This window comes from Epinephelus lanceolatus, chromosome 1 (genome assembly GCF_041903045.1).
Source record: "Epinephelus lanceolatus isolate andai-2023 chromosome 1, ASM4190304v1, whole genome shotgun sequence".
NCBI lineage: Eukaryota > Metazoa > Chordata > Actinopteri > Perciformes > Serranidae > Epinephelus > Epinephelus lanceolatus.
The window spans coordinates 9731284-9758558 of record NC_135734.1 but is presented as its reverse complement, the minus strand read 5'-3'; the positions used below and the strand labels follow the sequence as shown (position 1 = coordinate 9758558).

Sequence of the window (27275 nt, the reverse complement as noted above, 5' to 3'; positions counted from 1 at the left end):
ACTGCACAAATTAACTTCATTAATTTGGATGTATTTTACTGTTTGCAAAGAATATTAAACAGCTTTACTGGTTAAACATCTCTGTACACACAATGTACATAAAGGCACTGACATGACTCCTGTTACATAAGCTGCTGCCTGCCTCTCTGCCTAGCTGATAGACGGCCAGAGCCCTGGGCCTCCTAACATTCCAACCGGACCCTAACTGGGTCATGCTCTGCTGGTGGAAAGATGGCAATAAAAGGTACAACCCCTCAGAGGCCTCCTGAGAGAGCCAATAGATTTCAGTAGCTCTGTGGTGCTACCTGAGGAAAAGCCGATCCTTACAGCAACTCAACGATTAAAGGAATGATCGCTGTTTTTCCCAACGCCAATGTAAAGTCAATTTTAACTAACTTACTATCAGAACTTTGATGTTGTAAAAATCTCCAGAATCTATGCCTGATTGTGCATTTATAGATGTTTGTGGTGGAGCAGCATGTCTGCCTGCTGAGCCCTGTTAAAGCTGTGGTTAGTAACTTTTCTAGAAATAACTTACTGTCATATTTAATGAAACAGTACTATATCCTCACAGCAGTACATGAAACAGATGATCTGTGAAAATAGTCATATTCCTCTGCATGTGAACGAAAACAACCAATCAGAGCTGAGGAATTTCTAACGCTGCTGTTAATCATGTCAACTACCGCTTGGGAACTGCGGTCAAACTGTCAAAGTAGGCAGCGCTGATCGAATGTGATTGACAGCTGCATTAGAGACCCCTCGGCTCTGATTGGTTGTTTTCCGTGCATTATAGCAAATGAGAAGCAATAGCAAGAGGAGGAGGGACATGTCTTTTTTTTATGTGGATGTGGATGAAGTGACACTTTTAGCAAATATGACAAAAGTTATTTTCATTAAAGTTACCAACTGTAATTCTTAATTCTTCCATTACAAACCAGTTTTCCGTCTCTTTTCTATGGATCTGACACCCCACATCTCCATTCTTTATATGCCTGCTCACCAGCATTTTGCTCTGTGCTCTTAGTGTGTAGTTTGTGTTCTGGCTATGATTTGGATTATAATGTGAAAGATAAGATAATAATGGTAAATGGAATATGATGCTGGAATCTTGTCACGCCGACCACACATGGACCTTTAAAAGGGAGCTGTAGTTCAAGCAGTTTTTACCTCACGGGGTCCCCCTACCGACGAAAAACGGTATTGTCTGTTACAACTGTCACAGAAATCTTTCTGTGTGTGCATTTGTTTACAAGCCAACAATACCAGTGAACTTCCTGAAGCTGGCCATGTAATGCGCAGTCATCATGTTGATTGATTTATTTATTCATTTTCGAAACTCAGAAATAAGTTGCTCTCTGCATGTCAGGGCTGACCTCCTCCTCACAGTGCGTGCGCACACACGCACACACACACACACACACACACACACACACACACACACACACACACACACACAAACAAACTCAACAGAGTGAAGTCAGACAACAGCAGAGAGGCCGCAGTGCAGATGAAGGGAATATAACTTCAAGATTACTCTAGTTCAGGGGTCTGCAACCCTTGCCATTAAAAGAGCCATTTTTGACCAAGAATAATTTGAAAAAATCTGTGTGGAGCTGCAAAACATGTTTGAGCCTTATAATCAAGGTAAATAGCCTATTAAGTCTAAATTAGCGTATACTTATGGTCTAAATAAGCATTTGTTAATATGTTTTACCACAAGGTGGCCACTGTGCAGGGCACTATTTATGATTATTTGGTACCTAAATTTTGCAGAGCTGGCAGTGAGAGCAAACAAATCTGTTTGTACTACTACACGCACTACTACATTCTCTATTTTATTTAATTTACGTTTTTGGATTTGGCATCCATAGCTAACCAGCCACTGCTATCGAGGTTCAGCAACATTTGGATTCATAGAATGAATTTCCATAGAATTCTTTCCTCAAAGGCTCAAGGAGCCACTGGAAAGGGGCTAAAGAGCCACATGTGACTCCAGAGCCACAGGTTGCCTACCCCTGCTCTAATTGACAACAGCTACACTTGTTACTGTGAGTATGTGTGATAAAACCTCTACCAGCCAAGTCAATACTTTATCAATACATATGATCAGCATGTAGAAAGCCATATTTCAATCTGCTCTGTCCGCAGTCTCTCATTCACCGCTAATATGATTTACGATCGCAGTCAACATGAGCACATCGCGCTTGCAGTGCTAATAGCAAACTGTTAAAGACAAACTAAAATGAAAGCTGTCTGTATGTAGGCTAACACTTTGTCTTAAAATGTACTTGAGGCAGCCAACCTGCAGACAGTGAGTCTCCTCAGTAGAGGGTAACAGCAGTAACAGAGCCAGGTCACCATCGGTCAGGCATCCCTCCTCCTCTTTCAGCTCTCGCCAGCGTGTGAAAGCTGGGCCAGTATTAATCCTTGTTCGAGCTCTTGTTTTATCGCTCTCCCGTTTTCTTTTCTTTGTCACCTTGGACAACACCTTCACCTTCTTCCTTTTCTTTGTCACTTCAGCCATGACAACCACGTCTAACATTGTTCACCTCAGTTCGGCTACGCAACTCTAAAGAGAGGAGGGGGATATGACGTATGCCGTAAAGCAGCCAAATTTTGTAGTCCTTTTTGTGTCTGGGTTCCTACCTGAACCCCGAAACTGCTTAAGTGCCAGTGCAAGTGAAACAGACGCTCTCAAGCAATGACAGAGGTGCCATTCAACCTATTGTGAGTTGATGTACCATCACAAAGATCTTGGTTATATATTTTGAGGGCTCAGAAACTCCAATGTGTTGCTTTAAAATGGACAATAACAAATTTAAATGGAGAGGTTTCGGTTAGATGTTATATTTTTCTTTGACACGGGTCATCCATGCTGACATTTTCTGGGTTACTGTAATGTAACTCCCTTATCTCCTCCTATTCCAGCTTGTCTTTGGTGATCAGATATTAGATAGTAACCACAATTGGATGATATGAAAATAGAAACCATCGCCCAAACTGACCTGCAACCCCCTCCTCAGGACAGATCAGCTCATCTGACGTATGGACTAAGCTGTTATTTCATGTGTGCTGACCTTTTTTAGGTCAGGGCGTGATGACGAAACAGTGTCCACTCTAAAAGTAGCCTGCAGCGTTCATTTTCAACAGGGTGTGGAACTTGTTTGTTTGCTTTGTGCACCTGAGGCCATTGTAAATGTTTGTGGAGGTCTTTGTTTTGTTGGAGTGAATGTAATCATGTAACAGTTATTGTACTGTGTAAGGAAATAGCACCGAGTTTTTGCATAAGTTACAGTTACCTTTGCCTGCGACTGTGGTGTTGACTTCCTCTGTGCTGGTAGAAAATAACCCCAAAGTGAACTTGATAAGAAGAGCAGTTTAGTGGCTTAATCAGGGAGGAAGGAAAAAGAAAAATCAAGAAGCTTCTTGTTTCAGAATTTAGGTTAGGTGTTTTTCTCCTTCTTTGGCATGGTCCAGGGACAAGTGAGCTTTGTTAAGGATCATGTATGGTCTAGAGAGAATTTACAACATATCAGCAGATGCACCATGTTCCCCTGTGTTACATAACGATGGGTTGCCTGCCCCTTTTTAGGACAGAAGGCTTCTTGTTGTCTAATGAAAAGCAGGACAAAAACATGCCCACAGATTTTCTCCAAGCAGTCTGTTTATTTGTTTTTGAGTTAATCCAGGGTCGTAGCCTAGCCAACAACATTTCTGGGGAAAAAAAAGTGAGCATAAGAGAGAAAGATGGCGTTACTTAGTTTCAGAAAGAATTCATCCAGGGCCTACAGCTCAGTGCTAGCTGGACTTGATATGGCACCCCTCAGGGACAGGGTAAGTATGTTAGTGACTACAAAAAGAAATGGGTCAGGACACAGTTCTACCAGGCCTTCTTCTTTTGGCTTTCCCCCTGCATGATGTGTAAGAGTAACACACTGAATAGGCCACTTCTTCCCTCCCCTGAGTTGTTTTTCTGCTCCAAAATAATTAGACACTTGGCCATGACGCCACACAGTGGAATATTAGATTGCAGGTTCCAGCCCTTTCTTAATCATCCTAATATTAAATTCTATTAATTCAATTTGTTGGGTTGTCTGGTGATACCCTTTACAGCCACAAACATGTCATTCAAATACTTTCATTGGGCTGTATTTGCAGACTACAGATTAGATTTCACTCACAGTTACTGGTTGTACCAAAACAACAACAAATTGCACTTGTTTGTCCATGTAGAAAAATCTAAAATGTAAAATGCCTTTCTCAGAGTATTTAACCCAGCCATACTTGGTTTAAACTTTTTTTGTAATTCCTTATTTTGGCATCTGCCAAGTGGCAACTTCCAGGGCTGGAAAATCAAGCCAATGAGGAAGTGCAAAAAACTGAAGTTCCTTAAATGGCCACATGAGGCTGGCTCTAGAAGTGAGACAATCCCCACAGAACCCCATGTCAAGGTAAACTTTATTATGCCCGAGGGGGCAATTTACAATGTTACAATGCCCAAATCTACAACAGAAAAAAACATGTTTACAGCCTGTTCTAAAAACACGATTTTGGTCTCTATAGCTAATTTCACTGCCGAAAACTGTATTGGGGGTGAATTTTTTTTTCATAGAACTCACCCAATTTAATGTTCTTAAGCCTTCAGTTTACTCATAATTAAGGGCCTGGCTGCTTCAAGTGACAGGTGGGTGCCGTCCCACGTCACTACCACAGCGACAGTGTTGGTTAGGTAAGGTAACCATGGCATTACCTCAGAGTGTTGGAGTAGCTGTAGCTGTTGCTTTTGCAGTGTGTTTTTAGTTGATAAAAGTTAATTGCAACATTTTGGTCACCTCAAAAAGTCTTGTTCAGTATTTGGTTGTACTAAAAGACCCACTCAGTAGTCGGATTTTGGATTTTTATAGTAAGTACATTTTGTGTGAATGGTTTTCACCTTTTTTTTTGCTAGCAGAATTAGCGTTAGCATTATCAAAGTTAATCATAGCTGTAAATGCGCTGTGCTAACCAAGCTAACAGCTAGTGTTAGGGTTAGCTCAACCCTCTCATCCAAATATGGTCACTTCTGGCTCCACAAATCCAAGATGACAACGGCCAAAATGCCAAACTTGAGGCAACAAAACAGGATTCCACAAACCAATGGTTGATGTCACAGTGGCTATGTCCATTATTTTAAACCGTCTTGGCATCTGCTAACATACTGAAAATGATTATTTTATTATTCTGTTTTAACCATACTCATAACTCAAATCCAGGCCTGTTTAAGAAGGTACAGCCAACCCCTCATACACACAATGTGTTCATTACTTCGTTCGCAGTTACCAGTAGCAGTTGTTGCTTAGCTAATCTGAGAATTATATGTCACTTAAAATACATAAAGTAACAGTAGAAACCTAAATAAAGTGAGTAATTGGTGACTGTTTTAACAGACAATAATGTAGTGACTTGTGGGCAAATTTTGGCTTTGAAGAAATCCGTTAATATGAAACACTACTTGACAATGGTCCAGACATATGTCAAATTATTGTCCTACATGACTTTCCATTAATAACGTTAACCTGCGTAGATTGTCATGGACAAGTTAACATGTTGTGCGACACGTACTCTCGCACTCTCCAGGTTGTTGTTCTGCCATAAGCAGCAAATACTGACACTGATAGCGAAACTCTGCCAGACATGAAGCACACGTACTGTATCATAGCATAAAACTAGACTCTTGCATACTCATCTGTGCATCCCATTAGAGCATGCACACATAGACACGCACACACTCCTGGATAAACTTAGAGGCTTCGAAGCTTATTCCAAAAACAGCCGTTTGAGAGAGCGTGTGTGTTTGTGCGTGTTATGTAAGAGAAGATGTGTAGACGCTCTGCTCCTCCCAGCCCACCATCCATCTACTCAGCGCTGTCTTCGTGACCTCAGATCCTTAACTGTCACAGGACCAAACAGGTGCCACCGCTCTTACTCAATAGGCTTGTTGTGGCACGCCGACACCCTCAGCCCCTTCCAGGCGTGAATAACCCCCCCCTCCCCCCACCCACCCCCACCTCTGCACGGTTCATGTTCACTTTCCAGCTACCTCTTGGAAAGCTTTAAAAAGCCTCTGCAGAATGAGTTTCCAGGCAGCAGTGTCATCAACATACCAGCTCTCTTCTAACTACAGAGTGAGCAGGGGATTCTCCTTATAAAATTTGGTTTATAGAAGTTTAATTACTTCAATCCTGCCCGCTGCAGCTTTTCAGTCAGATCAGTGCGTTTACATTTTTGTTGTTTAAGTCACTGGATACATTTTACACTTTGCTTGGCTTGTTGCCTGCACAGAATCTTGACAACACACTCCTGCATTTCACTTTCATTTCAACCTCCTGTCTAGCGGTGTTGTCGTAGCTTCAAAGAGCAGATCTCCGTGGTTACCAGCTAGGCGGTGGCAGAGTACGCCACCCAAGCCTTCCAATAAGCACAGAGATGGCTTTGTCACTCACCAAGGTGTCAGGCTGGAAAGGCGGGAGACGGATAAAAAGGAAGAGTGAGCTGGTGGTGTAAACAGGCCTTACATAACTGGCCCGTGTTGATGCCAGGAGCCGGGGTGGCAGCTGACAGGGAGTGGAGAGAAAAGTAGGAGCGCAGAATAATCAGAAAGGAGGCCCCCGCTGTGCCACCATGTTGAACGTGTAGAATAGGAGAGTGAATTTTGAATCGACCTAAACCTGCTGTGCTGAACATGACTGACAGTGGCAGGATCAGCAGAGCTCCCAGGAGGCTTAATGGCTCTGTAGTGGGACACGTAGAGGGCTAAGCTGCCTCAGGGGGAAAGGCTGAGGCTGATTGGCTGACTAACTATTTTCTTTAAATGACTCAGCAGTCAGTGGGGAGAAGTGGGGGATAAGTTAAAGTTACACATCGTTCAAAATGATTATTGAAGTTGTTCTCTGAACCTGCTTTCTTATGTAAGATGTAAGAAAGTCTTTTAATCTTGTTCCATCACATTCAGCACAGATACTAAACCTTTTGTTGGTGCCTTACTTTGAGACATTTAAAACCTGTTTCTCTACTTGTATAAAACCCTCTTTACATTAAAGTAGTCAAAGGGTAAAGGTTGCATGTTTTCTAACACAAGCAGCCATACAATAATTCAACATGAAATACAGTCTGTTTGATTGTGATTTAACCTGTGTGAAACTATGCTGCAGACACAGTTTGATGGGTACTTAAAAGTTTGATCCCCAGCCCTAGTTTAACTGACTCTGCAGGCAGAGCACGGGGCAACAGTTGTTGCATTCTGTTCCTTTCGCCCAGAGCATACATGACAGACAAGTCAATATTAAACAAAAGACAAAATTATTCCCTTCACATCAGCGTTGAAATTGAGTTTTTCTGGCCACAGTCATGAGGTCTATTTAATATGGTTATCTTGTAAAGCTGCTATCCTGGAGCTGTTGTTTCTGTCTGCTTGCATAAGTCTTCTGCTGACTCTTAATCAGATCACTATCAGTGAATGAACCCAACTTGTCAACAACATGATGTTAACAGCTTGAAAAACAAGCAAGGAGACACTGTTGCATAAAAGAGAAAAGGGCAACAAGTTGGATTTGCTTAACGCATTAAGTGTTGTGCATCCCTGAGGACTAGAATCAGGTGGTTCTGCAGAAATTGTCACTAAATAGATTTTTATGTTTTTGAAGATTCTCTATGCAGGTTAAGTGCAGTGCACTGTTTATCGTTTCACGGTTTGTCTTTCCCCTTTTTCAGAAACCTGTCTGAGTTGAGCTAAACCTGGAAAAAGTCTTACGTAACATGCTTTCAAAACTGCCCCAGAATCTATGTATGTGATAACTCCTGCTTGCATCGACCCCCCACCCCCACCTCTCCTCCCATTTTCGGACCATCCCTCCTCCCTCACACACCACACACACACTTCGTGCCATTCTGGCACTGAAAAGTAGGGCAGGGTTTTCCTCTCTCCCTTCCCCTCTCCCTCACCCCGCTGCTAGCCCTCTGTGGGCTGATGTAACAGTGTTAGAGCTGAGGCGCCGTGTGCCCTCACTGTAACCACTCAGCTGATTACAGGTCTTATGTAAGGAGGGATTGTAGAGAGGAAAATGGGACAGAACATATGAGCCCTTTGCAGGAAAAACAACAGCTCCACGCATGCATGGCTTTCAGACGAGATTGCCCTTTGTGCGGTTCAGCAGAGGCTCACCTTAACTTCACAAACCTCTTACTCATGCTGAATCAAACTTTTTACTGCTGCATAGTTCAAAAGATCATAAAAGCAGAAATTTGTGGTCGCTTTGCAATCACACAAATGCTTTTATTGCAATGCAAGTGAGTCACATTCTATGAATGTGTTTTCACAGATGTGTACCTGCGTGCATTTTGTCAACATGCCTTTGTCTGTGTGTCCACAGCAGGGTGTGTCTTTGTGTGTGTGTGTGTGTGTGTGTGTGTGTGTGTGCGCGTGTGTGCGTGTATTTGTGTGTACTTTTCCTGTTGTGTGTCTGTTTGTAAGTGTTACCGCCTAACATAGTCCTCAGGGTGCCAGAACCATGTTGTGTTGTGGGGGCAGAGAGCAGATGGTGTGAAATCAGGTGAGCACGGTGAAGCCTTGCAGCGTGTCTTGCACTGTGAGAGGAGGCTTATGTAACTGCTTCAAACAGAACCTCTGGCTGTCAGCATTGCCTAGAAACCACAAGAAAGACAATGATGAGAAGTGGCAGCAAGAAGTTAATAAATAAAAATTGTCCTCCCACCTTCAAGACTTTGAAACCCTGATTCTCCGATCAAGTAGAATTTTGGAAAGAAACATTGCTGATAGAATGTTGGCGTTAAAAATCAACCATGATGAATCAGCATTTTGGTGGAACATGAGGTTTAAAAAAAGAGAGCAGAAAGTGATGTGTAAATTTGTCCATCTGGAGCAGTGAACACACTTTAAAACACAGAGAAGTGTAAGACAGAAAAAGTGCAAATAACATGCATTGTCCTCTTCTTGCTTATTTTTCTCCAGCGGTCATTCTACCATCGTTTGACAGGGGACAACAAGTCCGAAAAATTCTTTAAGGTGTTTTATGAGCGCATGAAGCTGGCTCAGCAGGAGATCAAAGCCACTGTGACAGTTAATACCAGTGACCTGGGCAGCAAGAAGAAGGATGAGGAGCCACCAGACAAAGACACACCAGCACGCAAGAAAGGTTAGGGGTCAGGTCACAAATTGGAAATGTTAGATCAGATTCTGAAAGGGTAAGTTTGGTATTTTCTAAGCTGGACCCTATTTATGTTTTAAGCAACTGCAAAAAACTGGCTACAATGTGATCCCTGAAGGCAATTGAGCACCTTAAATTTATGTCACCTGTGCTTGTTTTTGTGTTCTTGACATCATTATGGAAAGGATCCCTACAGACACAGACCTTTTTAATTAACCAGAAATGACCCAAATGTGCCATCTCGAAACCCACTAGATTCTATTTAAATATAGAGTGATTTTAACTTTTAAAGAACAAGCATTTTTTTCCCATCTAACTGGGTGAATTAAGGGTTGATTTAACCAAACCAGCATTAGTGATTATTAGAACAGTGGAAATACTAACCAAGACAAATTTTGTGAGTTTTGTCTTGTATCTGTTGACTGTATTTTTAAATGGAATACGGTGGGTTGGCGACGGCAATTTTGGGGCTGTTTTTCGATAAACAAAAAGAATCTTACTCTTTAACAAAAAGGTCTGTCTCTGTAGGGATCCTTTCCATAATGTTGTCAAACACTTCTAATAACAATCTGAGCCTGTCAGTGACAAAACCAAGCACATCCAGTGGACATAAATTGACTGTGCTCAGTTGCCTGGAGGGATTACATTGCAGCCTGTCTCACTCAGTACTGGAACAATTTCAAAAACTTGTTGTTCTCATTCGTCAAAATGGAGTCCAGGTTGAAAAACAAGAAAGTTAATCTTTAGGGTTGTATGAGATCATAAAACTGTCCAAATAAACATCTGTTGTCTTCTGTGTACATGGCATGTAGTTTGTCTGCATAATCAGTCTCTAAATATGTATTTAAACAGAACCTGCCACATCAATCACTCCATTTATTAGTTTATTTATTCTCATACATTTCTTAGACATTTGATACAATATTGAGTCAGAAAGCCTTTTTTTATTATTTAAGACTTGATAATAAAACATGATAATATTTCCCTACAAAAAGTCTATGCACATAGGCGATCATACAAATCAGTACATGACTTTGTGACCTCTCAAACACAGTGTCATGTCTCCAACGATCTGTGTTTCACTCACTCTCCCATACCTGCGTTTAGTCAAAGATGTGCCCGTAGTGGCAGTGGTGACCGAGGAGGTGAAGGAGCAGCTGGTGGAGGCCTCCGTTGTCACCAAGAAGGCCTTCACGACCTACCGCCGCGAGGCCGAAGCCGAAGAGCACCAAGCGGCCGCCGATGGCACTCCCGTCCCGACTGCTGATAAGGGTCAGGATGAAGGCGAGATGAGTGTCATCATCACCATCATGAAGCCCATCTTGCGCCTCATGCAGCTGCTCTGTGAGAACCACAACAGAGATCTGCAGGTTAGCCATTACACCAGTTTGTTGTTGCTGTTTGTTTTGCCTAAACCCCTGCCGCCCCCATCCATGACATGTTTCCTGACCTGTGTTCTGAATTTCTATCACCACACTCAGTTATACAGAAACGAAACCATGTAGAAAATAGGCACCTTTTGCAGAACTTCCTGATGCAGCTGTTTCCATATCTGGTATGTCTTGGTCTGGTTTCACTATGAGGAGTGTGTTGGTGTTTAGTAATGGCTTGATCCAGCAGCTCAGACACAAGACTTCCTCCTTGCATTGATTCAGTTTGCACCACAAACCAGGGCAGGCCTTCATTAAATGATAGTTGGCTCTGTGCAGAATCACTCTGTCTCGTCCATCCTGACCCAGCGTGGGTGCAAGATATTGATTTCCTGCTAGCCATGCAGCACAGATGATCAATTCATTGAGATGTTTCTGTTCCTTCCAAAGACATGAAGTAATTGTCTGGCTGCCGTGTAGGCTTACATGCTTAAAACGAAGACAAAAGTAGAATGAGCCTCGTGACTCTTGATGTGATACATTTTTTTCTCACTTCAGAGTAGAATAAGGCATTTGCTTACAGGTTTGGCTTGCTGATTTGTAGCTTAAAGTGAGATTCTGGGCCTCATCCAGCAACATTGTTTATCTCTTAAAGGTTCTCTTAGTTTTGCCATCCAAATCTGCTCTTACCCAGGTGTCCTGAATACTGAATCTCACCTGATCATGAGTATCCTATTAGCATAGGTAACGCCCCTGTTACACTATATAAGGCAGGTGTTGTGCAATATGCAAATACCCTGGTATATGCCCAAGAACTGGAGAGATGCCATCAAAAAAGGCTGTAAGACAAAGAACTTCTGCAGCAGCAGCGAAATCAACTTACTGTTAAATAAACTTAAAGTAAACATGATTTTCCAGAAAGTCAGCACTGGTGTTACAGGAAAATCAGAACCCAAAAAATGCCAAAAGTTTTGTGATGCTGTAAATGCTCGGTCAGCATCTGTTACCTAAGTAAAATACTAATACCACACTGTAAAAATACTGTAACTCGTAAAAGTCCTGCATCAAAAAATGTTATGTAAGTAAAAATATGTAAGTACAATCAGGAAAATGTATTTGAGTATTAAAAGTAAAAGTACACAATGCCGACCAAATTAAATTAATTTAGTAAATCAAAGTAATTAAAAGAATTTAAAGAAAAAGCAACAATAATAAATATAAAAATCTTAATTTGTAAAATAACTTGTAAATAAACAATTATAGTGGAGTAAAAACTACAGTATTTCCCTGTGAAGTGAAGTAGAGAAAAAATAGAAAGTGGCATGAGATTAAAATACTAAAAATAAAAATACCTCAAAATTTGTACTTAAGTAAAGTACTCAAGTAAATTTACTTGGTTACATCCCACCACTGGTCAGCAGATTCACACACTGTTAATGAAATTAAAAGACAAGCAGTGCTCTTGGTGATCTGAAACAGGTCAGCAGTAAGTAAGCCATTTAGAAACTAGACATACGCAATACGTACATACATACGTATCATCCCAGGGTTTTTATAGTCTTAATTATGATCAGTGGACCATTAGTGTTTGTTTTTTTTTGTTTTTTTTGTTTTTTAATCATTATAGGTACTCTAAAACATGTAATGATATGGACAACAATTTGTGGACTGCAAAAATGAAATGTTTTTCTCTTATCTTGGTTAGACCACTTGTAAAATTTCTCTTACAAAATCCCAGAATTGAATGTGTACTAAGAAAATAAGAACAAATCGTCGATACAAAAAAAAGTTAAGGGGATTTTGTTCATATACTGTTTCCTGCATGGAGCCCACAGTCTTGATGACAAAGATACTGTATGTCAAAAATTACCGGGACTCTCGTGTGTCCTGAGAACAAAAGATATGCCTAGTTAGTGTAAAGTTTATCTCCATCCATCTCCAGAACTTTCTGCGCAACCAGAACAACAAGAATAACTACAACCTGGTGTGTGAGACCCTTCAGTTCCTGGACTGTATCTGTGGCAGCACCACAGGGGGACTCGGGCTGCTGGGACTCTACATCAATGAGAAGAACGTAGGACTCATCAACCAGACTGTGGAGAGCCTGACTGAGTACTGCCAAGGTCCCTGTCATGAGAACCAGGTGATAAATGTACACTAAGAACATCAGTATACAAGAACACTTTGAAAATGTACTTTCATCAGTATTTTTAGTCTGCAGTTCATCTGTTTTCGTCTGTCTTTTTTTCATTTGATGTGGTTTACTTGAGCAAATTATCCTCAGTTTACGTCAGACTGACTTTTTCATTTTAGTCATCATACTTGTGTTATTTTGAGGGGGTAGTACTGTAATTAGTCCTGAGCATTTCTCTTTTCATGCCCAGCACTCAGCTGCCACACTAAAGCTATTCAGTCACTTGTCTTTCTTCAACAGCGTAACAGCAGCCAACTCTGGGCAGCATGCCTGTGTTTGTTCTTTGGTATGGATTAGCATTGCTTGGTCTTCTCACATGATGGTGGCATCCTCTGTTCAAGCCGCTGTGGGGTCATTTTATGGCAAGTGTGAAACTGGCATGACTAAACAGACAACTGGCTCAGTGTAGTCGCTGTTTGAACTGATTTCAGTTCCCTCAAACAGTGCTAGAAGGGGCGACTGCCAGACTAAACAAAGCTCTTTGTTCATTTCTACAGAGAGGAAAACAGACAGAGACAAGTGGTGGAATTATTTTTGTTTGTGTTTTGTTTGTGTGCTATTAGTATATTTGTTAAATGGCATCAGCATACTTTCTCCAATCCATTTGGCTGCAGCAAGCTACTGTTTAGTTTTAGGGTGTGGCATGTGGTTGGCAAAACAAACTCTAACTACTGAGTACGAAGCTAGTAGTCATGACACTTGTTCACTAAATATGAAATGTGACCCATCTCATCAGCACATGGCTGTGCCAGGGCTGGTTAACAGAAAAGAAAAGAGGCAAATAGGCCTGCTTGTTAAATATTTAATTGTTTATCAGAATTTAAATCTGGAATCAGGGCTGTACCTGACTCAAAATTTTGCCAGTTGAATCAGTTTTGGCTGTTCAGTACAATTATCTGATTATTTGTCCGTTTGTTATGCCTCTGTGCTGGCCATAGCAAGCGCCGGAGGCATTATGTTTACGGGTTGTTCGCCCATGCGTCCATCTGTCCCATTCTCGTGAATGTGATATCTCAATAATGCCTTGAGGGAATGTCTTCAAATTTGGCACAAATATCCACTTTTACTCAAGGATGAAGTGATACAAATTTAGTGGTCAGAGGTCAAAGCTCAAGGTCACCGTGACCTCATCTGTCATATTCTTGTTAACGCAGTATCTTAAGAACACCTTGTGGGAATTTCTTCAAATTTGGCACAAATTTTTATTTGGACTTAAATAAACTGATTTAGAATTAATGCAGTTCGATTTGCCTGTACAGTCTGTACTGGATAATTACCGACACCAGGATTCTTAATTGGATAAAGCAAACCAATGGACGAAGGTAGCTCCTAGGGTATGGTATAAGACCTGCAAAAGATTTTACTTTGAGAAACATGTGAAAAAATTGAAATGGCTATCATTTGATCCAGAGTTTATACCTTCCGGTCTAGATATGTGGATTAGGCAATGGGCACAAAATGGTGTAACAGCTTTCTGCACTATAGCTAATGGTAATGACTTACAGTCTTTTGACCAGATTTGAAATGTTAATAACCTTGGGAAAAAAGATTTTTTCAATATCTCCAGGTCAGAGATTACTTCAGTAAAGAAATTAAACAAATAGAGGACAGTAAAACCAATTTGATTCATATATTCACTGATGTATACAAGACAAAAGACAACAGACATCTTATATCACAAATATATAATAGATTACAAAATTCCAAACATTATTCCACTTCCTAGGTCAAACAGAAATGGGAGAGGGAATCAGGCCTGGAGATATCTGAGGACTATTGGAATGATATTTGGGAGGGACAAACGAGGACCACCAATTCAAGATCCTGGCAGGAGTTCTGCTGGAAAAACATAATACGATATTTTGTGTCTCTTAAATTGAAATTTCTACAACAGGGGTCCCAGGGGAGGGATGAATGCTGGAGGCCATGTGGTAAATCAGTGGTGGACCATTTTTATATTTTTTGGGGATGCCTACCTATTTATCCATATTGGCAAGAGATTGACAAAGAAATGAGGAACATCTTTGGAGTAGAAATTGACTGTTCTTTTGTCATATTGTACTTGGGCAATACCCCTGACAATCTCATGATCCAGGACAAATACCTTTACAAAGTACCTTTGGCCGCAAGCAGGAAAGCCATCACACGGAGGTGGCTACAGACAAGCCCCCCCCTTCAAAGGATGACTGGATTGCAGTTATGAACAAAATTCACTGGATGGAGAAACTTACCTTTTCTTTAAGACTGCGATTTGATCAATATATAAAATATTGGAAAAAATGGACCGTATACACGAAGGGATGTAACCTATTGACTGGTTAGTTGAAAAACCCTGTTCTGTACCTTTTTGTGGCTCCAACAATCTCTTTTCCCCAAGCCATGTTTTTTTGTTTTCTTTTTTCTTCTCCTTTTCCCTTCAACCTGAAAACACTAATAAAAATAAAGTAAAAAAAAAACAAAAAAAAAACTGATGAGATTTTGTAGTCCAAAGGTCACTGTGACGTCACAAAACACGTTTTTTAACTCAAGAACTCATATGCTAATTATGACAGTATTTCACACCAATGTCTAATAGGATAAAATGATGAAGTGATGACATTTAATATCTAAAAAGGTTAAAGGTCAGCTTCACTGTGACGACATAATGTTCTACAAAAATACTTTTCCGGCCATTATTCAGCATCATATCTCAGGAACAGAAGGGGAAATATTTGGTCAGATATGAATTGATGACTGTAATCTTGGGTGTCCACCTCGAAACTGTGCTGATTGTATAGATCTTCTGTGCTACTGAGTGACAGATGTGTGTGGAGCATCCATGATTTCACAGACATGAAGGGAAACTTTAAGAGAAATTTGACTGGTGTGCAGAGGTATACAGCCACATGGGGGTGATTCTAGTTTCCATATGAAGTTTGAGAGTTTGGGCAGGGTTTGGTGGGACATTCAGGGTAATGGCGACGTTCACGACATATAGTAAACAAGCCAAGTTAGCTCTCCAAGGCAATACTTGCTAACTACACTAACGACAGATCAGAAATGTGCTACAATTTTGTTTTGCGGAAAACTAGTCATTAAACAAAAGCAAGAGACTGTATCCTATTAAGTTACTGTGAGCTGTAAATTCCCCACCTCTAAGCAGAAGGAAGAAGAAAACATTATCTCGGAGCCTGACTGGGCAAAGACTCTTTGCTTCTGGGCAGCTGCCTCCATCTCACTCAGACTCACCCTGGATCTGCGTCTGCAGCTGCCTGTACCAGAAAGCAGTGTGAAAGTGAGGAGCACTCACTCTGCAGCTGCATCTGAGGACTGAAATGTTACCAGAAGTACACTAATCACTGACTGAAAAAAACAAACTGCTCGACTTGAAGAATCTTAGTTAACTGATAACTCTCATCTTCGTCTTTCAGGAAGCAGCCCTATCTGGAATACTGCAATATTGACATGTAATATGACTCTAGAGCAACAGATTGCTTACCTGATCATAACTGAAAATACCAGCCTGCTGTATTACTGTGTCAACCGAGGATGCCAAGAAAACTCCAGATATCATCAAATATTGTATTGACTTGTTGAGTGTTAGCCTGTTTAAAAACGTCCTGTCAATCACAATTCTGTCTTTACTAATAATGTTTCTACTGCTGAAAAAGAGGAACTTTCCTGTTCCGGTCTGCTCTTTGACCTAAGCTTGTTTCATTTGTTCCTCAGAACTGCATTGCCACTCATGAATGCAATGGTATTGACATCATCATTGCGCTCATCCTCAATGACATCAACCCCCTTGGCAAGAAGAGGATGGATCTGGTGCTAGAGCTCAAAGTGAGTGATCATTGATATGAAGAAGTAGAAAAACACTTCAGGTGTTGCATAACAGGCATGTTAGTCTTTGTTTTAATGCTGTATGGTATGTTTTTCTTATTTCTGTTAAGGATTTTGGATTACTTAATGTTAGTGAGAGTTTCAAAACATAAGCATTGGATGTGACATTTAAAGGGAGAAAGTAATCATTGAATCGTAGAGTTACTGTACCAGTGACATCACTGACAGCAGCTCTAAAAATCAAGTCAAGGTTATCAAGTCATTACATGAAATCACTGACTGAAGGAAGTCTTGAAACAGTGTTGACTCAAATTGCCAAAATGTGTTATTACAACACAACATCATAAAGTACTCCACCACAAATTAAAAAGGACACATGGCAAAGTTAGAATATTTACAGTTTGATTTCCTCTTTAATGGTCCTTGATTTACTCTCTGTGTACAGTTTGGAATGCTGAACATCACACAGAAAAAAATGAACCTAGGTTAATTGTGTTCTGGGTGTTATTTATACTCTCATCTCATCATAGAATAATGCCTCCAAGCTTCTTCTCGCAATTATGGAGAGTCGCCATGACAGCGAGAATGCTGAGAGGATACTGTACAACATGAGGCCTAAAGAACTGGTGCGTGTCACATCATGCAAATCCTCTTACAGAGTGAAGTGGATGTTATGTGACAGTCTGTATTCTTGCAGGTGGAAGTGATCAAAAAGGCCTACATGCAGGGTGAGATAGAGGTAGAAGAGCCACCAGAGGGTGAAGATGGAGAGGAGGAACACTCTGCATCTCCACGCAATGTCGGCCATAATATCTACATCTTGGCACATCAAGTAAGCCGCCAACTGTCCGTAAAATCAGCATGGAGACAGACACACCCGTGAACAAATGCTGTAGCACATGCATGGACACATAATACAGCACATAGCCAATGGATTTTCAAGGCCCTGACTGTTACTGTATGTTTGTTTCATTTCCTGTGGCCACCACAGACATGTGATACCTGCCATTCTACGCTCATCTCTTTTTCAGCCCTCAGGCTCTGCACCACTCAATGGCAGAGTGTCTGTTCAAACCACGATTTAGTAACGACTACAGTTATAGTTGTGTAACACCCACTGTCAATCCACACCCTGCAGCCCTGTGGTTGAATGGACGGAACATTGTGCATTCAAAGGAAAAATAAATAGCATGCATTGTACCCAGCTGTGAAGTACCAGCAGTGTTGGCTCAGAAATGAAGCACATGCCAAGATAACACATGTACACATGCAAGGCAAATCATTTTGATAACAATAGAAACAGTCTTTGTGATGATTCATTGATCTGTTTATCATTGATTTGATGGTGTTTGTTGCTATTTCAGTTAGCCCGTCACAACAAGGAGCTGCAGGCCATGTTGAAGCCAGGGGGGACATACGGAGAGGGGGACGAGGCCCTGGAGTTTTACGCCAAACACACAGCACAGATTGAGGTCAGTGACTAGGTCAATGTCTGAACTAAACTGTGCCACTTTGGATCTGCTGTTGTCATTTTCATTTGTTGTATTTGATTCAAAAGTTTAACTGAGGAATGTTCCCAAAATGTCACTATTGTCTGTCCATTACGTTGCATGTTTTATAAGTCATTTGTGATAGCTGCAGAAGATTGCCACATGTTTTGGCATCATAGTTGAATCGAAGCATGTGATGTTGTTTTTGTTGGCCTGCTTTCAGTCTAATGGCGTTACTTGACAGATTGGCAAGCACCTTTGGCATGGTTGCACATTTTCCTAAGAAGGAAATGTGGATTGTTGACAGTGTTCTTGTCAGTTCAGTTTATTAGCCACTTTCCAAAGAAAACAACCCGTTTATATGCAAAGTACAGTATGTGACAATAACCAGTTCGACCATTTGAATGAATAACTGATCTATAAATGCTTGGCGCTAATGTAGGGATGCACCGATATATTGATGAAACATCAGTATCAGCTGATATTTGCCTAGTTGACTGCTATCAGTTTTTTTGGCAAATAAGAGACAGTCATCAATGGCAGTGGCTAGTGTTTTTTCTGTGTGTCAAATCAGTTTTGCGCAGGATGAAAAGCAGGGCTTGAGACTAATGGGGTTTAGTCATCATGCATACAATATAAAGGTGTTTGGAAAGAATAGAGATCACTCGGTGTTTCCCTGATAATGAAACATTGTGAACAACAAATCCCTGTTGCAGTCAGCAGGAGAGAGCTAGTTGATGTTAGCTGTTAGCAGCTGGTGGCCAGGACTAACAGCTCACTGAGGTTGCACTGAGTTACATCATGATGTGTTGATGATGATGAATTTAGTTCTTTTTGCAAGAACGTGAATAAATACCTCTGTTTGAAGAGGAAATTTGTTGATGTTTTCACAGCAAAATAAAATAGATATTGATGGTGTTTGATATCGTGATATGAGAGTAGATATTATCTTAGATTTTGGATATCGTAATATTGTAAGTGCTGTCTTTTCCTGCCTTTAAAGGACGCATTACAGTAGAGTGATGTAATTTTCTGAACTTACGACTGCTCTAGCTGTTTTATTATTTGCTGTAACCCACTGAGCCATTATATCCACATTACTGATGATTATTTATTTTTTTTAATAGTCAGTCCTGCAATATTGTTGCAATATGGATTTTTAGGGTTTTTTGTTGAAAATATTGAGATATTTGATTTTCTCCATGTCACTCACCCCTGCTATATAGTAATATGGCTTCTGAAGCATTTTCTTTTAAGGTTTTTATCTGTGAATGGTTATATTAGAGGTTATTTCATAAATTTCTTTAGTTGAATTTTTGCCCATTCAAAGAAAGTTTAATGAAAGGCTGAATGACTTTAAAACAGTTCAGTTATTCTTTATGAATAAGCTTTAGTCAATTTTCTGCCACAAAAGGGGGTATAAATAACAACAAAAACAAACAACAACAGACAGTGTGTGATTGGTGGCTGCTTCTGTGGTTGTGTCCAGATCGTACGGCTTGATCGCACCATGGAGCAGATAGTGTTTCCTGTGCCCAACATCTGCGAGTTCCTCACCCAAGAGTCCAAGCTGCGTGTCTACTACACCACAGAGCGGGATGAACAAGGCAGTAAGATTAATGACTTCTTCCTGCGCTCTGAGGACCTCTTCAATGAGATGAATTGGCAGAAGAAGCTGCGAGGTACTCAAGAGGCTACTGGTAACACAAACAGCGTTCCCTGTGCGTCTTTTTCCTAAACTCTTTATCTCCTAATTCCTGGTTTATATGCTGTCCTTTTGCATCCCTCCAGGCCACTGAGAACCCTGCCCCTCCCACCCCCTGGTTTATATGCTGTCCTTTTGAGAAGCCGCTTTCACATGTACACTTCATGAATATAAGGTCATTCAACATGTTGACAAAATTCCCCTATGTGTCATTTTGGCCATTTGTCAAATCAAGATCTAGTAAGACTTTCCAAACGCTTCCTCCACACCTCCAGTGTGAATCAAAAGCAACAAAGGCCACATCCGCCAAAGAAAAAATGTTTCTGTTGTCACAATGGAGACATCATCATTAAAAATGATAGGGCAGGAAATATGAAGCATTGTACATCTAGTTCTGTGTTGTCAAACATGTTGGCAACACTGAAAGCACCACAGATAACCAGCTGTGATAAAGACCACACAGCGACAAGGGCAACAAGAGCTGCACATGCTCTGCTCTCCAGGGTATTCCAGAAAGCAGGATTAGTGAAAACTCTGAATAAGTTAACCCTGAGATGAAGGAAACTCTGGGTTTCCAGTTCCTGAAAGAGAGGTAACTCAAACTCTGTGTCAGTTACTGCGTTAAATGACTCTGTGAACCTAACCTGCTCACTGGCAGGCTGCCCTTAATAAACCCAGAGTTTCTCTCTGTCTCTTGCTCCTTACAGAGCCTGACAGGCTGTTTCATTTCCTCATTGATTCAGTCCGTATCAATGTCACATCAAAGCACATTAATCAGGAGATGTTTACTGTATGTCGGAATCAAAATCCTGCTTGGATATTAGTCTGCTGCTCAGGACTATCTAATGTTACCATTTTTATACACTGTAGGTCCTTTTGTGCAGCTTGTGCATTGTTTTGCGCTTATATTAAAATATTACACCATATCAAATCTCAGCTTAAAATCAAACCTCTGCATATCGTTTTTTCTAATGCTGTGACTCTGCACACAAGGCAGCTGTCAGTTTGTTTGAGCAGTTCCACTAAAATGTTTATTGCACATTATGCAAATCTGAGTTTAAAGTGTAAAAATCAGTAAGAGGTTTTAGACACGTGGGGAAGATTGGGAAAAAAAATCTTCAATGTCCACTCATGTAGAAATTTGTCTTCAGCTTCCCATAAGACTAAAGTTGAACATGTATTTCAGATGTAATGTTGGCCATGGTCTAAGTGATGAATTGGACATTGAAAGAACTGATGAAATGGACAACACTGAATGAAACTTTCACATGTTAACTTATTGACACAAGCTCTTTTGCTTTTCTAAAGATAAATGTGCACAGTCCACATGTACATGTATTAATATCTTCAGGCACACAGGATTTAAATGGAGGCTCTGCCTTTTATTCACCTGTTGCCATAGTGAATCTTTGTATCGCAGCTCCATTGATGATGGCTTTTTTCATTCACTGCACATGAGCTCAACTCAGTGTGAACATGCTCTGATCAGCTGTTCTGGAACCACTAGGTTCAGAGTTTGTTAAACCTGCTTTCTGGAATAGACCCAGCGTACTCCAAACATGAAAAAAGAACTCATACACATAGATGTTAGACCCTCAGGTCTAACCTGTAATTTTACGTTTCAGCTGTACCAATCGCACAACTTTCAGGTTTTAGCTGCAAAATCAACAGCAGGTGAGCAGGACAGGATTTCAAGAGCCAAAACTTGACCTTGACATCTTGAACAATTCATTGTTTGGCATCATCACACTGGGTAAGACAGGCTTAGAAGGCTTAACTCTGAACCCTGGAGGGATGGAAGTGGAGAGAACATGTAAACCTTGATTAGTAACTTATCAATTTATTTAAATTACAATAAAGTTACAATAATCAAGGCCATTAATTAAGTTCATAAGTTTATTAAAGGCTAATATTGAAGATTTTCTGTGTATTGTAAATGGATGTTTTCCAGCAAGGAGAGAGTGATGTCAGCTCTGTGAGTGTGATGTAGTGGATGATTAACATGATGGGTGTGGTCAGTACGCAAATTGTTGCCCATTGCAAGCCCATTCACAAAAACATCTTCACTTCTGAATGACCATGCAGTTCCTGTAGTCTGTTTATTTACTTTGTAAGGAGATTACTGAGTCAAGTTCCTACATTTAGTCTTTCTGGAATCAGACACCAGAGAGGTGAAGGCAAGAGAAAAAAATTCTGGCAGGATGTAGTAGTACAGAGTACTAACCTGCACACCATCCCTCCTTTTAGTCTCCTGCTACTGCGCATAGTTAATGTAGAGGGGGGGTGGGATTCTATGGATGGAGCGCAAAGCCTGTCCCTAGTCTTTGTGCTGGGACTGGGCCAATGGTTGTCACCTATGACATCACAAGCAAACATGTAGCCCTTTTTCCATAGTTGGCTTGACTCAGTTTGACTTGGAGTGTCATCCTAACGCAGCAGGAACAAGCAAGGCCATTGTTTTGTCTGTGAACCTTAAGTATAAAAGCTCACAACGGTATAGGCCACTTTTGTAGGGTACAGCTTAGGCTCTATGTAAAGCTTACATAGAACTAGCACCCAGCCCAAGCCTATAGCCGATTAATTGGTCAACATGTTTTATCTACCTGCCAGTTTGAGGTCATGCTTCCCTGACCTTAAATACCATAGTCGTGCAGGCCTGAACACTAGGTTAAGTTTCCCTTTCAGCAGGGCATTTTCTTGTTGACCCCTCGGTGACTCTGTCAGCAGTGAAGTTACTTTTTTAGGAGCATGTTATGGCCTGTCCCATGGCAAGGCCTCAGGGAAGATGGTTTGTCTAAAATGTGCTAGCACGTGACACCAACCACCTCTTTCCTATCTAAATGAATCAACACAGCTGGAGACCATATGGTTCCGCTGGTGCTAACCACTTGTCATGAATATAGTGACTTCTGTTGCTGAAAATCCCCGCCCGCGGTTCTCCTTTTCTAATGAACAGACAGGCTCAAAATAGCACTTGCATGATACTGATCTCCTGACGGAGGTCTGAGTAGGCTGTGTGTGTGAGTGTGGGTAGAAGTGTATGCATGCAAGTTCATGTGAAAATTATGTAGAGTGTGTGAAATGTGCATGACAGCTGTTTCTTTTTTTTTTACTTAAGTAGATTAAAGTTTTGCTTAGTTTTAAACCACACAGACCTCTTCTGATTCTGTTTGTGTTTTTACCGCAAATGTAAAGTACTCCCTGATCAACTTCAGAGTGATTCAAATCATAATCAAGTTGATAAAACTTGGCAAGAAGCTGCGTTACTGTGCCGAAACATGTCAGACTTTTGCCACTAAGATAGTTAATTTCACACCAAGCTACAGTTAATTGGAAATGAATTAGTAGCAAAAAAAAATTGATGCATTTTGCTCTTCCATGGTGTGAAACACTGATCAGTCACTGTGTGCTTGTGTAAGCTGAAGTGTTCAGTGTAATTATTAGATACATTGTGCTTGGTGTATTAATATCGAGATGTCTGCATCAGCTCGCTGCCATGCAATAACCTGTGTGAATTTCAATAACTGTGTCCTGCAGCTCAGCCCATCCTGTACTGGTGCTCCAGGAACATGTCATTCTGGAGCAGCATATCCTTCAACCTGGCTGTGCTCATGAACCTACTAGTGGCCTTCTTCTACCCTCTGGAGGGTGTCCGTGGAGGTCAGTCTGCTCACGTCTTTACCTCTCAAACATTTTCTGTACTTTAGCCCTTCAACAGTTGGAGAACAACAATTTGTTGTTAACTTGTGTTTGTGTACAGCGGTTAACACAATTAGTGTGACTATTACAGCTCAGGAAATGAGAGTGAGTGGCACAAACATTAACTGTGCAGGCAAAGTCAGGGTGGGGCAGGAGGCATATAGAACTTATTGTGTGTTACCAGAAACCTGTAAGCAAAAATTAACAAAGAAAAATACTGTGTCATGGCATGTTGAGCGCTTTATTTTACCCTTGCATGTTTATGTGCTCCAAGTTCAGCACCTTGCTGCCAGGTAAAAAACATCTGGTGGTTCAGCGTGTATAAGAGGAGGCTGTCCTCAACCAGCCAGCTGTGAAATTAAAGGAATACTTCACCCCCAAAACGATCATTTGTATATCAGTTACTTACCCTGTATTATGTTGAATTTGTAAAGAAAACTTGCTTTTTCTCACATGCCTCCTCAGTGAACAAAGAATCAAAAAATGGAGAAAATTCTTAATGAGTTGAAGTAAAGGGGGTCCATGTTAACAATGGCAAGATCTTATTAAAACATCTGTTTACAAACTCTCACACAACTATGTGCAGTATAATCCAAGTCTCATTTATCCAGTCGTATGCTCAGTACTTCCCCAACACATGCATTTTCGCAAAAACCTTACTATAGAAAACATTTTCACATGAACAGTTTCAAGCACACAAGATTAGCGCACCTTGACAAGGACATGAATTTCATCTCTGCTCATGCATTCCATTTAAATCCTGCCTTCCAGTTTATTCATTTTCCAGGAAGTGACAGGTGTTGGTGAGTGACAGCAGAACTGTCACTTGACTCCACCTCTTTTACAAATCAAAGTCTGTTTAAAGGTGTTGGGGAGTACTACTGACTATATATGTAATTAATTGATTGATTTTTTGGGGGGCAAGAAAACTGTCAAAATTACAGGTTATTTTATAACTTGGTCTTGGTCTTTTCCAACAACTTTGGCAAATGAGCCTTGTGACACAAAAGGTTCCCTTCCCCAAGTACAACTCAAGTTTTTCATAGTCCTTCAGCTGAAAAAAAAAAAAAAAGCACAAATAAATGTAATTTCAGTAAAAGGTGCATCCTTCATGTCCTTATGGACAGAACAGTAAAACAACAAGTGAACCTCATTCTGCCTTAGAGGAGTCTGCCTTCCTCTACAAGTTTAATAATGTAATAAAACAGATCCAGAGGTGTGGAGTAAAAAAAGAAGTGAGCTTACCAGACTTCTTTAGCCTGCTCTGCATCTCTGCTGCAGGCAAGTGGCCTGGGGCTACATTAGCTGCTACAAGCATAACACACCCAGATCTCTGACCAAACTGTGGCTGGTAGGTGCCTGGTTTTGACGAGGAAGAATGATTTATGGAATAAGAAACATGATGTCTGTGGTTGAGCTGCACTGATTTTTATCTCTTTTTTTCCCCGTCCATCTTGAGTCAATCAATTTTACAGGCATAGAGTGCTGAGGGTATTTAAGGACTCTGCTCCGACAACAACTTAAGATCTGCCTTAAGCCAGCTTGAAAAAAAAAGAAACTGCAAATCCAAAATAGTCATGAACAAGTTTTCTCAATCTGAGAGCTGACTACAAAATATGAAGTGCACTCAGAGGAACATTTGCTTTCCAACTGGACACGTTTGATGAATGCCTCCTGATGTAGCATTGCATCCCAGCGTTTGCAGTCCTACAGTAAGTAAGTAAGTAAGTAAGTAAATTTATTTATATAGCACTTCTCACAGAGAGGACTCACAAAGTGCTTCACAAGATAAAATACAAAAAATACAATAACAGAAACAATGCAAAATACACAAAAACAAATAAAAAGTAAAGTGCAGCGAAATACAGAGATGATACAATGGACAATTAATGGAACGCAAGCCTAAACAGATGTGTTTTTAACTGCTTTTTAAAAATGTCCACGGAAGAGGCCACTCTCAGCTCATGAAGTAGTGCATTCCACCATTTCGGTGCAACAGCCTTAAAGGCTTTATCACCTTTCGTCTTTAATCTTGTGTGAGGGACAGTAAGTAGGTGGCCTTCAGTGGACCGCAGTGACCTGACAGGACAGTGAAAGGACACCAGATCCGTCAAGTATGCAGGTGGTTGACCATGGAGGGCTCTGTAAGTGATGGTTAGAATCTTGTGCTGGATCCTGAAATTAACAGGGAGCCAGTGCAGGGATGCCAGGACTGGAGTGATGTGAGTGAACTTATGAGATCTGGACAGAAGCCAGCAAGTACATGTATTTATAGTAGTTGGCATGTGATCAGATCACATACGTAAGATGCATTATTAGTGTTAGGTATGTAGGACTTTACAGAACACTATGTGCTCTCGTGCTTGTGGTTTGGGTGTAGCCTCACACCTTCCTAACCAAAGTGAGTTTCACCACAAGTGGAGGTGTGATGAGAATGTAATCCTAGCAGAAGCTTTGGATGAACTTTGGTGATTTGCAGTGCCCTCACAAAAGACCAAGATGGATTTGTTACTAATTAGGTCCTGACCTGTTCATTGATACTGTACTCTTTCTGAGCTTGACACTCACACATGACTTAACATGCTATCGGATTTCTGGTCTCATTCTCACACTAGTCTTGTTTTGAGTCGTATTTTTCTCCATATGTGTCACTTCTGGTAATTAGGTGTACATCTGTGAGTGTTTGTGTGTGTACAGACTTACGTAAAAGCTGTGGTCTCCCCATAAGGCCAGAAACTCAAGCAGGAAACATAACACTGCCACTGACTGGGGAATATACCACTGAAAGTGACACCTATCTGATAAGAGTCAGATTTACAGCAAAAAAGTCAGACGTCAGACCTCTTACTTAACTCTCATGTATTCCACGACATCGCATACTTTAACTGATCTGTGAACCTGTGTCAGAGTTGCTATAGATCGTGTCAGTGTTTCAAGCATAAACGGACACTTGACCCCAGAACTGAAATGACACCGTTTTTCTCTTACCTGATGGTTTTGTTGTGAGTTGCCAACTGTCTGCCTTCTCTCCAATATAATGGAACTAGATGGCACTTGGCTTGTGTTGATTGAAGCGCCAAAGATATACATTTTAAAAACTGAACAGCAAATTCTCTTTGCAGAAATCATGACCTGGTTACTCAAGATAATCCACAGACCTTGCTGTGAGCAGTTTCATGCAGGAACTATTTTCTTTCTACTGAACCACACCTGTCAACCGTATCATCACGCAGAAGGAAGTGTACACCCTCTCTGCTGAGCTGTTTCGTTAGCTTGCTCAGGGGTGCTAGGTGAACTAGCAGTAGATGCACTGTTCCTTCTGCACAGTGATACAGTTGCTTTTAAGTTAAGTCCCAAATGTGTGTTTTTTGGCACTTTGAGCACCATGAGCTGCGTGCCATCTAGTTCCATTATATTTGAGAGAAGGCAGACATCTCCAACACTTGGCATCTCACACCAAAACAATCAGCATTGATGTATAGCGTTTCAAGTTTTTTTGCTTGATGCGTTTCTAGGTCAGGGTCATGATACAAGCATTTCAAAGTGGCCACCACTGGAAGATTAGACCAGACTTTTAATAAACACACCCCATTATATCCTTAAAGTTCGACATGTGTGTGAGAAAAATTAGAGAACCAAACCACTCAACAAACATTTACTACACTACTACAACTACTTTTTAATAACATAACAAAGTTATATTTAAATGCAGCTGTAGTTTAACTGCTTCTTTCAAGTATTTCAGTATCCCATCTTTCTGTCACTGTCATAGTTGCTGTCTTTGTAAGAATC

General features: G+C 40.8%; 1 protein-coding gene and 1 long non-coding RNA gene across 16 annotated transcripts in view; one reads left to right on the top strand and one right to left on the bottom strand.

Annotated features, from left to right (window-relative positions):
- The window catches only part of itpr1b (inositol 1,4,5-trisphosphate receptor, type 1b), a 127679-nt gene that overhangs the window by 76263 nt on the left and 24141 nt on the right, over window positions 1-27275 (top strand). For 9 of the 15 annotated variants that reach the window (XM_033627655.2, XM_033627653.2, XM_033627652.2 and 6 more), the window contains 9 exons: window positions 9011-9194; window positions 10314-10576; window positions 12519-12719; window positions 16479-16589; window positions 17120-17215; window positions 17287-17421; window positions 17954-18061; window positions 19569-19800; window positions 23322-23444. In XM_033627655.2, the coding sequence (XP_033483546.2) occupies window positions 9011-9194; window positions 10314-10576; window positions 12519-12719; window positions 16479-16589; window positions 17120-17215; window positions 17287-17421; window positions 17954-18061; window positions 19569-19800; window positions 23322-23444 (1453 nt within the window). The remainder of the gene's footprint in view (window positions 1-9010; window positions 9195-10313; window positions 10577-12518; window positions 12720-16478; window positions 16590-17119; window positions 17216-17286; window positions 17422-17953; window positions 18062-19568; window positions 19801-23321; window positions 23445-27275) is intronic. The other 6 variants (XM_033627658.2, XM_033627657.2, XM_033627656.2 and 3 more) reach the window with 1 other exon arrangement.
- LOC144465100 (uncharacterized) lies at window positions 8488-11189 on the bottom strand. The gene is made up of 3 exons (XR_013492457.1): window positions 10723-11189; window positions 10304-10548; window positions 8488-8682 (listed from the first exon to the last, which is right to left on the bottom strand). It is a non-coding gene; the product is annotated as an uncharacterized LOC144465100 (long non-coding RNA).